At 40.4% G+C, this 12,181-nt stretch overlaps 1 protein-coding gene across 2 annotated transcripts in view; it reads right to left on the reverse strand.

Moving 5' to 3' along the window:
* The window catches only part of LOC126188985 (F-actin-monooxygenase Mical), a 550,752-nt gene that overhangs the window by 35,085 nt on the left and 503,486 nt on the right, over window positions 1–12,181 (reverse strand). For both annotated transcript variants that reach the window (XM_049930777.1, XM_049930776.1), the window contains one exon: window positions 6,146–6,290. In XM_049930777.1, the coding sequence (XP_049786734.1) occupies window positions 6,146–6,290 (145 nt within the window). The remainder of the gene's footprint in view (window positions 1–6,145; window positions 6,291–12,181) is intronic.

Here is a 12,181-nt window from a genome sequence, read left to right on the forward strand (position 1 = left end):
AATAATACCAAATTTAGGAATGTCCGTTATTAATCAGGAACAATATATTGAGGAAAGTTGCGAATAGTAAATGGGAACCGAGAGCAACTATACTAAGAACAAATGCTCAAGTACTTTGCTTTTCCTCAGTGGAACATGCAAACTCCATGTGGTCCAGAACTGCACATGCCAAAAAAGTCATCACAAGCCTGGATGACACACGCAGACTAACAACAGGATGCATGAAACTACAACACTTGGTTAGCTATATAAAGCAGACAGATTCTCACTCCTGAACCCTGAAAAATTTCTCATGAACACACACACAAGTATTTAAACAGACTTTTGATAAGTGCCACACCATACAAGGTGTTTCATGGGTGCTTGGCAGACTTAAATCCTACAAAAGAATTCTTAGTACCAAGCAGAATGATACCCCATAGAATAAGCCTGCCTCACAAGAGATGCCTGGCAGCAATACATCAAGCTGGAAGATTTGGAGAATACTGAACTGCATCAAAATGGGTGTAGTGCGTGCCAGTCAAAACAAATCTAATTAAATGGAGCCTAAAAGACAAAGCACACAACAAATGTGACTGTTGAGAAATCCAGGACATGGATCATCATTTACAATGTCCCAACTGCCCCACAAGATGTACCCCTGGCAACCTATGGCTTGACAAGAATATAACACTTGATGTGGCCTGATACTGGGCTGAAAAACTATAAAACAAATTTCCCAGACTGGAAAAAGTGAGCAAGTGGGGAGAACATCTCACCATCATTAGACTGTAATACCAACACTTGTAGGGTACCTCAAGACTCACTTCTGATTCCCCTGCCTTTTATTAACGATATATCTCTTTTGTACAAAGTAACACAAATGTACACCTTTGCTGATGACTATACAGTAATTACTGGTAATTCAGCATACAAAATTAAAGCGTCAGTAAATAAGGTTTTTGCGGATATTATGAACTGATTATCATACATGATCTTTCTCTCAATGTCAGTAAAATAAGTTTTATTCAGTTCTGAACAGATCATAAATATGCGGAAAAAATGGGAAAAAATTAATGGTTAGCAGATAACAAGAGTCATCATCAGTTATCTGCTATATTAGCAGGTCCTTTGCCTCTCCATTTTCTGCGATCCATTGCTTCCTTCTTAAGACTGCTGTATGTTGCACCGTCCATCATGTCATCCAGTATCTGAAATCTCTTCCTTCCTCGCTTCCTTTTCCCTTCTACATAACCTTCTAAAACTGTTTTTATCAGTCCGTCATTCTTTCTTAATATATGCCCAATCCAATTTCTTTTTCTTCTCTTTATTACATCTAGTAACTGTCTTTTCTCTCTCACTCTTCTCAGTACCTCTTCATAACAAGAGTACATAATGCCAAATATGTGGGTTTCTTCACTGACAGTAAAATAAACTGGTCAAACCACACCCTAGATCAGTGCAAAAGACCGTTTCCTGCAGCATTTAGTTTAAGCATTGTTACCATTGCAGAAATAAGAATGCTAATTAATCAGTATATTATGACTGCTTTCATGTCATCATGGCATGTGGCCTCATCTTCTTGTAATTTTAATCACCACAACTACAGTAGAATGTATATTCTCCCAACATGTTTCACATGAAGAAAGTCTCTCTCTCTCAACCCAATAACATGTATCACAGCCATGATGCAAAAAGACATTCTCTCTGAGCAGACAAAATTGAGTGCTGTGGGGAAGAGGATAGAGTTAAGGAATACAGGATTTTTAATGTCCTACCTCCACAAATGAAGTGTTGAGTGAATGATGAACTCTTATTAAGAAACTTTAAATGTCTGCTGATGCAAGGGTCATTTTACACAATAGAAGAGTCCCTGAGCCGCAATGGATAATACACAAATATTTGTGATACTGGTATTTAGATCAGCCTCAGCTCTTCAACTGTATGTATGTGTAATTACCAGTATTGTAAAATTGACCCATTCCATATGCTGTCATGTATTAATAAGACGGATGTACAGAATACAAAATATATAAATAAATGTCAACCAAAGTACAAGTAAATTTATTCACCTATGAAATATGATATCAACAATCCATTGCAGGTTGAGAGTAAAAGTGATAGTCACATATACAATATTACAACAAAAATGATCTATTAATAATAAAAATAATTCTCTTTGTTTTTATACGAGAAAGAAAATAATAAAAAAGATTCTTTCATTCCCAGAACAAAGAACCTGCTACACATGACCATCAAATGCACGTAAACTCTTTCACATTGCTATCTTTGTCTGGTCTGGGAATTTCTTCATAACATAATATCTCTTCCTGCATCTTTAACCATGCCATGGTAACTTTTATAGATACACTATGTGATCAAAAGTATCCGGACACCTGGCTGAAAATTACTCACAAGTTCGTGGCACGCTCCATTGGTAATACTGGAATTCAATATGGTGTTGGCTCACTCTTAGCCTTGATGACAGCTTCCACTCTCACAGATATACGTTCAATCAAGTGCTGGAAGGTTTCTTGGGGAATGGCAGCCCACTCTTCATGGAATGCTGCTCTGAGGAGAGGTATTGATGTCAGTCGGTGAGGCCGGCACAAAGTCGGCTTTCCAAAACATCCCAAAGATGTTCTATAGGATTCAGGTCAGGACTCTGTGCAGGCCAGTCCATGACAGGGATGTTATTGTCATGTAACCATTCCGCCACAGGCCATGCATTATGAACAGGTGTTCGATCATGTTGAAAAATGAAATCGCCGTCCCCGAATTGCTCTTCAATAGTGGAAAGCAAGAAGGTGCTTAACACCTCAATGTAGGCCTGTACTGTGATAGTGCCATGTGAAACAACAATGGATGCAAGTCACCTCCATGAAAAACACAACCACACCATAACACCACTGCCTCCGAATTCTACACATGCTGGCAGATGACGTTCACCAAGCACTCACCATATCCACACCCTGCCATCAGATCACCACATTGTGTACCATGATTCATCATTTCACACAATGTTTTTCCACTGTTCAAACATCCAATGTTTACACTCCTTACACCAAGTAAGGCATCATTTGGCATTTACTGGCATGATAATGAACAGCCACTCGACGATGAAATCCAAGTTTTCTCACCTCCTACCTAACTGTCATAGTACTTGCAGTGGATTCTGATGCTGTTTGAAATTCCTGTGTGATGGTCTGGGTAGATGTCTGCCTATTACACATTATGACCCTCTTTAACTGTCAACCATCTCTGTCAGTCAACAGACGAGGTCGGCTTGTACACTTTTGTGCTGTACGTGTTCCTTCACGTTTCTACTTCACTATCACATTGGAAACAGTGGACCTAGGAATGTTTAGGAGTGTGGAAATCTCACATACACATGTATGGCACAAGTGACACCCTACTGCCTGACGTCCGTGAGTTCTGCAGAATGTCCCATTCTGCTCTCTCATGATGTCTCATGACTACTAAGATCGCTAATATGGAGTACCTGGCAGTATGTGGCAGCACAATGCACCTAATAGGGGGTGCCTGGATAGTTTTATTACATAGTGTACAAATTTCATCATTACTTCAATTAAAAAAGACTTCTTTGTCCAAATTGATGTGCCAGTGGGAATTCAGTTTGCCAGCCCTAACTACTCTAAGTTCCTATCAAATGTGGTGGTTGTGGTGTCACCGCCAGACACCACACTTGCTAGGTGGTAGCCTTTAAATCGGCCGCGGTCCGCTAGTATACGTCGGACCCACGTGTCGCCACTGTCAGTGATTGCAGACCGAGCGCCGCCACACGGCAGGTCTAGAGAGACTTCCTAGCACTCGCCCCAGTTGTACAGCCGACTTAGCCAGGGATGGATCACCGACAACTACGCTCTCATTTGCCGAGATGATAGTTAGCATAGCCTTCAGCTACGTAATTTGCTACGACCTAGCAAGGCGACATAGCATTTGATAATTAATATTGTGAAGCCTGTACAGTAACGAGCTATGTTCTACAATTGTGGATTAAAGTTAAGTATTCAAGCAACTACGTACTTTATTTACTAGACTCAACTCCTTTAACTGTTCCAGACCTCACGCCCTCCTGCGTGAGCTTATAGCGTGCATTTCGGCTTCCTCCAAACTCCGTGAATTGGCTCCTGCCAATTCACAACAGTGGTAGACTTGCATTCAGAAGTAGTGGGTTTCAAATAGCTGTCTGGTCTTTCTGATTTAGGTTTTTCATGGGTTCTCAAAAATAAGCAAGCTGAATGCTGGAAGATTCCTTTGAAATGACGACAGCTTATTTCCTTCCGCATTCTTGCCCTATGTGAACTTGGGGTACATATCTAATAATGGTCTTGTCATTTACTTGGCGTTAAACCTGAACCTCACATTCTTTTCCATCAAAAACTTGCATGGCACTTCACTTGCTATAACAAAACAAAAAGCACAGCTGTTGGCTGCCAGTTTTGCAATGGACTGCATGTTCATGAAGCAGTGTTGCTCAGTTACTCTTTAGGTATAGGATTCATCACACATTCAATTTAATATACTTGAACGTGCTTCCAGAACAGAGTGATACATTTTTAATATTACAATAAATTTGCCTCACATGGGTCTCATTAAAAGTCTAAGGTAGCAACCCCTGCCCCAACTTGGACCAAGGCACACGCAAATGTACATACATACTGTTAAGCTGGATCATGATTTTTTTGTTCCCTAACAATTTATTACATATGTTTGACAGTTATTAGAAATGTAATAATTACTAATAGCAAGTAACAGTTTTATAAAGTGAGGTGGCAAAAGTTATGGGATATCTCGCACCATCATGTCGGACCTAGTTTTACCCAGCGTAGTGCAGCAACTCGACATGGTGTGGACTCAACAAGCTGTTGGGAAGTCCCCTGCAGAAATATTGAGGCAAGCTGCCTCTATAGCTGTCCATAATTGCAAAAGTTTTTGCAGTGGAGAATTTTGTGCATGATCTGACTTCTCAATTATGTTCTATAAATGTTTGATGGGTCTCATATTGGGTGATCTGGGTGGCTAAACCATTCGCCCGAATTGTCCAGAACAATTTTCAAACCAATCACGATTAATTGTAGCCTAGTGATGTGGTGCATTGTCATCCATGTTGTCTGTAAACACGATGTCCATAAATGGCTGTACATCAAGAGGACACCCAGTCCATTCCATGCAAAAACAGTCCACACCATTATGGAGCCACCACCAGCTTGCAAAGTGGCTTGTTGACAACTTGAGTCCATGGCTTCATGGGGTCTGCATGACACTCAAACCCTAACATCAGTTGTCTATAGTCCAACCAATATGGTCACAAGCCCAGGAGAAGCACTGGTGGTGATGTCATGCTGTTAGCAAAGGCACTCGCATCGGTCGTCTGCTGTCATAGACCATCAACACCAAATTTTACCACACTGCCCTAACAGATACGTTCATCATACATCCCACTTTGATTTCTGCAGTTATTTCATGTGGTGCTGCTTGTCTGTTAACACTGACAACTCTAAGCAAATTCTGCTGCTCTCAGTTGTTCAGTGAAGGACATTGGCCACTGCATTGTTGGTGAGAGGTAAAGCCTGAAAGTTGGTATTCTTGGCAGACTCTTGACATTGTGGTTCTCAGAATATTGCATTCCCTAATGATTTCTGAAATGGAATGTACCATGTATCTAGCTCCAACTACCATTCTGCGTTCAAAGTCTGTTAATTCCCATCATGCAGCTACAATCACGCCAGAAACCTTTTCACATGAATCATCTGAGCACAAATGACAGCTCCACCAATGCTCACCACTGTCTGTATATGTGCAGATCAATGTCCCATGACGTTTGTCACCTCAGTGTATAATGTATGAGGGCTTGTTTAAATTCCCACAAAATGTAGGAGACAATGACTCAGAGACAAAACCAAAAGGATTCTGTTATAGATCAGCCTGAAATTAATACGTTTTGTGTAAACAAACCACACAATTTAGTAATAATAATTCTTCTATGGCCTTTTCACGTGAAAGGCCATTGAATACCCACAATATCTCCTTTGTTCTAATATATTTCAATTCTAATGTATGAGGTACAAATATTAGTGTACGAGATGTTAGTATTAAAGGTTATCATTTTGCTCTTAATGAAGATTTAACTGAATCAGCTAACCTCTTTTGCTGTGCCTGCCTTGACATACGTTGCTGCATGCGTGTGTGGCGTCGGCTCAGACTGCCTGTTGATAAGGTTCCTTCATGACTTGGGGTGGACAAAATTGTTGCACGAGATTCTTCATCCACTTCAGAGCAACTCTCTTCTATGAAAATAAATAAATAATAATAATAATAATAATAATAATAATAATAATAATGAATCTATCAACACATACACAACTATTTATGCTCAGAAATCTCGTTACATTTAATTACGAATAAGCTTGCCTCTTTTTTTTTTTTTTTTTTAAATATGATCTTGCTATGAGTTTACAGTCTGCAGCAGTGAGATACTTGGTAATGTATACAGTTTGTAAATTATACAAATGTTTAGAGCATACAAAGAAACAAAACAGAATGCTTAATTTACAAGACAACACTGATCACATGTCATGTCATATACTATATATCAGCTCGGCTGAAATCACTGCACAGCTTTTTATATTGGTATGACTGCCAACCAGCTGTCTGCCAGGATGATTGGCCACTGCCCACTGTGGCCAAAAGCAAAGTGGACAGCACTGGGGCACAACACGCAGCTGAACATATCTTGCATGTTTTCAATGGTTGCTTCACAACCCAGGTTATCTGGATCCTTCTCTCAACCATCAGCTTCTCTGAACTGCACAAATAGGAATTATTCTTACTACACATTTTCCACTCCCAAAATCATGCTGGCCTGAACCTAAGGTAATCTACTGTCCCCTAACACTCCACCCAACAGTTCCTATCACCTCCTCCCCACTTACCGTATTTACTCGAATCTAAGCCGCACTCGAATCTAAGCCGCACCTGAAAAATGAGACTCGAAATAAAGGAAAAAAAAATTTCCCGAATCTAAGCCGCACCTGAAATTTGAGACTCGAAATTCAAGGGGAGAGAAAAGTTTTAGGCCGCATCTCCAAATCGAAACAAAGTTGGTCCATTGTAATATGATAGACAATTTAGGCCGAATGAATGACGATACAGCTACAGTAGTTTGGTTCGAGTTGTAAGCTTAGCAGTTAAGCTTTACCACGTAGCCATTGCTATGCGTCAGGTGCTCCTTCCTTTTTCACGTGCTTCGTCTGTTTTGAATCGATTGCTTATTTTGCTTTGATCTGATAAATGCCGTTTTCTTTGTTATAGGTGTTTGCGTCACTCTTAAGCTGAAAATGCATTACTGCACTGTGTCATGCATTGTTTGTCGCATTCTGATAGTGCGTGTTTACGGCCAGTCGCGGCTCGCGGCATGGCTTGCTTTTGTGCGTGCTACCGCCGCGTACAATTTAAAAAAAAAAAAGAAAAAAAGAGAGAGAGGAATTGTCTCATTAGCGAAACAATGGCAAGAGACTGCTATTTGTTGTTACTTGCACTGCTGCTTTCTTTAATAATGATCAACAAGAATCAAATAATAGACTGCGTATGATAGAACATGTTCTGAACGAGAGTTTGTGAAAATTTTTCTCCATTTGAAAATCTTTGCGGCTGGTTCTTTATTACATCAAATTCTGCACAGAAATTACAGTCATCTTAGATTTAAAAATCTAGTCACTTGCCGTGCTTCATTTCTGACTGTATCACTATTAGACATAAGAATAATACGAATATAAACATGACATGATATGTATATTCTTCCACGTTTGCTGTTGTCTCACTCTATAGTTTCGTAGTTTATTAGGCAGACAGGATTTAAATGAGATAGCAGCAAACACGAAAGAATACATGGCAAAATGTTTATATTCATATTATTCTTATGGTGAAGAGAATACTGTATGTGATTCAAATTTCATCAGGTTCCTATTAGCAACCATCTCTTCTCACAGATAGGAAAAAATTCAGAACGTAGAGTTGGCCATATTGACAAACATCCCAAACAGTCTTGCCAGTCAGATTTTCGTAGTACACTGAAATTGTGCTACATTCGAAGATGAACAATATGGAATTTGTATTTACTTCGTTGGATAATGTATGAAAATGCAGTGGTCGAAACTCGCGGCGGAGAAAAAAAATCTCGTCTTCCACTTTTTTTTAAAAAAATTATTTACTGACGCAGAGGTTTTGGCACCAGTATTTATCTTTGTGCCTACAAAGTATGCTTGCGTAGCGCTACATGTATTCGCCAGCAGAAGTTAGTTGTGGCGGCACGTACGAACATTTTTCATAACTTTCGCTAGCTTTGCACTCGATTCTAAGCCGCAGGCGGTTTTTTGGATTACGAAAACCGGAAAAAAAGTGCGGCTTAGATTCGAGTAAATACGGTACATCCCCCACCACCATTGTGCTCCTTTCTCTGACACACACACACACACACACACACACACACACACACACAAACACACACACACACACACACACACACACAGTCTCGCAGCACTGCCCCCCCCCCCCCCCCCCCCCTACCATGTTATCCCTCCTCCTTTCTCACTCCACTTCAGATTTCTGCTTCTGTTTGATATGATACCACTGCATTCTGACTGCAGCAGCCAGAGAGAACAGTCATGTATGTGTAAGGTGTGCTTGTTTGCATGAATGTGTGTGTGTTATTTTTTTTTCTGAAGAAGGCTTTGGCCTGAAACACAGTGTGTAACACACTTTTCATTGTGCCTGTCTGCAACTCAATGTGTCATTTTCAGTGAGTAGCAATCTATCCTTTTCATAATTCTGTTGATATTCCAACTTGGACTTTTCAATACATGGATAAGTGGAAACATGACATGAAAGGACTGAGAAATGAAAGACTACCAAGAAATATCCTGACCTACAACCTGAAAGGAAGGAATGACATTGGCTGACCAAGAAAATGGTGAGCATACCTGAAAGGATTGAGAGACATAGGTCAACCAAGGAAACAGTGAGCATAAATTTTAAGACATAACAGGCAAATGCCTAATTGCTGTATCCTTGAGATACATAGGTCAACCAAGGAAACAGTGAGCATAAATTTTAAGACATAACAGGCAAATGCCTAACTGTTGTATCCTAGATGCTGATGACAATCTTAGCATAATGTAAGCTTTCACGGTCGGTATTGTCTTCACTTAAAACTTCCAGGTTGATAGGCCATAGTCTAAGTATAAAACTCTCCCCTGACGTTTCATCTCCGACTGCGGGAGACATCCTCGGAGGTACAGCGGCAAACTGCGAAGAGAACTCAAGGAAGAGCTGATTATATAGGTAGTACAGAGTGTGCCACTGTCGATCCTGTAGTGTTGGCTATGAGATTGTCTCTGGTAATGCCAACATTCTCGATTGAAAGTAATCTATCGTCACGCTTGCGGTGCAATGCTGACATCCAAATATTATCCAGTTTAACACTTTTGTCTTTCCTATTAAAATTATTATGGTGTTTATCAATCTCGTTAGCATCTCTATACATGCGTGCATAATAATGCGAGGTGTTTGATATGACGCTCGTCTCGCTGAATTTTATTTCATGATCACCCTCCTGGCAAACATGTTCCGCTACGGCTGATTTATCCATGTGACCCAGGCAGCAATTCCTCTTATGTTCAAGAAGACGGGTGTTCACACTTCTCTTTGTGGTACCGATATAAACCTGTCCACAACTACAAGGAATTTTATATACCCCCGGTGTAGCCAAAGGGTGTCGTGCATCTTTTGCTGATCTTAAATATTCTTTTATTTTCCTGGTGGGTCTGAAAATAGTTTCCACCCCATACTTGCTTAAAACTTTCCCAATGCGATCTGTGACCTTACTAATGAATGGAAGAAAAACTTTGCTCTTGGGCGACTTTTGTTCGTCGTTGCTCCTGATTCCCTGCATAGTGCGAAGTGCTCAATCTATATCCTTGCTAGAATAGCCATTCTTCACATAAGTTGACCGTAGATGTTCAATCTCATCTTTTAAATAAACAGGTTCACAAATTTTGTACGCCCTGTCTACTAAGGTTTTCATTACACCATTTTTATCTAGGGTGGTGGTTTGAATCTTTATGTAGATAACGATCAGTATGTGTAGCCTTTCTATACACCTTATGGCCCAACGTTCTGTCCAGTCATTTAATCACAGACATATCCAGGAAATTCAATTGCCCATTCCTTTCCGTCTCCATAGTAAATTGGATTTTTGGATTAATGCTGTTTAAATGTGTCACGAAGGCATCCAACTCCTCTGCTCTGTGTGCCCATACTACAAACGTGTCATCGACATAGCGATACCATCTGGCTGGTCTCTTACTGGCAGTCTGCAACGCCTGTTGTTCAAAAGTCTCCATAAATAAGTTAGCCACAGCAGGACTAAGAGGACTGCCCATAGCCACTCCGTCAATCTGTTCATGAAAGTTATTATCGTATTGAAAGTAGGTTGTGGTGAGGCAGTGTCAGAATAATGCCAAAATATTGGTACAAAAAATATCTGCTATGCATAAGATAGCTTCGTTTACCAGAATCACAGTAAATAATGACACAATATCAAAACTGATGAAGATATCATCCAGGCCCACGCTCGTTTCCTTTAACTTGTCAATGAAATGAGCTGAATTTTTAATACGACTGTCCATTATACCAACATAAGGTTGCAGCACTGAGGCAAGGTGTCTAGCTTACTCGTGTGTTGGTCCACCTATAGCGCTGACAATTGGCCTCAACAGAATCTCAGGTTTATGCACTCTGGGTATGCCATAAAGTCTTTTGTTTTACAAAGCAGTTTCTTATCGTCGGAGGCGAATGAAGACGCTTTCACCAGTCGATTGGACATTCTTAAAATCTTCATACTCGGATCTTTCTGGAGTTTTTTGTAATTGGAGGGAACCAAAATATCATTAATTTTTCCATGATAGTCCTCACTGTTCAGTATGATGGTGGCATTACTCTTATCTGCATTAAGAACAATGATGTTTTTATCTGCATTTATATCCCTCAGCGCCTTCCTTTGTGCCTGTGACAAATTACTGTTAGGTGGCTTACATGTACGTAAAATCCTAACCGTTTCCATCCTAATTACGTCAGCTGTGGCAGCTGCCGGATACCTGCCTCAATATTTTCTACGATATCCTCTGTGGGTACGTTTTGGGGCGTCACAGCAAAATTGCCTCCTTTCGCTAGTACAGAAATTTCAACATTTGATAAATCTTTATCAGACAGGTTAATAACAGTACGAGAATTGTCCTCAACTGAACCTCCTGAAATGTTGTTCTGTAAGTTATTGAACTTCTTCTTCTTCTTCTTCTTCTTCTTCTTCTTCTTCTTCTTCTGTCTATTTGCTGATATTTCTGCACTAACTTCCATAATTTTGAATGTTAGACTGTCAATATAATTCCCATCACCACATTGCATAGTATTACTAAGAACCAAGTGGAGATGAAAAAGCTTACTGCTGGTTTCCACTAATGCTGGCCGCGTCCGATGAATCCTCTCACATAGCATTGCAGATTCCACATGGTTGTAAATACAATGAGCCTGAGCCGAGCGAAACATCCCTTTCACCTTCAGAAATTTCGGAATCCGTCCCTGCAGCGTAACAAGGAGGTGAGGGTACACAGTAGTTGAGCTTTCTTCTTGTTCATACCTTCAAGTCGTCGAACCGATGCAGACATTTCCTTCGCGTAAAGGTGTTTGATCATACAATGTAAGCTTTCACGGCTAGTATTGTCTTCACTTAAAACTTCCGGGCTGATAGGCCGTGGTCGAAGTATAAAACTCTCCCCTGACGTACAGTGGCAAACTGCGAAGAGAACTCGAGGAAGAGCTGATTATATAGGCAGTAAAGAGGGTGCCACTGTTGATCCCGTGGTGTCGGCTATGAGATCATCTCTGATAATGCCAACATTCTCGATTGAAAGTAATCGATCGTCAGACTTGCGGTGCACGTTCCGCTACGGCCGATTTATCCGTGTGACCCAGGCGGCAATTCCTCTTATGTTCAAGAAGATGGGTGTTCACACTTCTCTTTGTGGTACCATTATAAACCTGTCCACAACTACAAGGAATTTTATATACCCCCGGTGTAGCCAAAGGGTGTCGTGCATCTTTTGCCGATCTTAAATATGTGTAT

This window comes from Schistocerca cancellata, chromosome 5 (genome assembly GCF_023864275.1).
Source record: "Schistocerca cancellata isolate TAMUIC-IGC-003103 chromosome 5, iqSchCanc2.1, whole genome shotgun sequence".
NCBI lineage: Eukaryota > Metazoa > Arthropoda > Insecta > Orthoptera > Acrididae > Schistocerca > Schistocerca cancellata.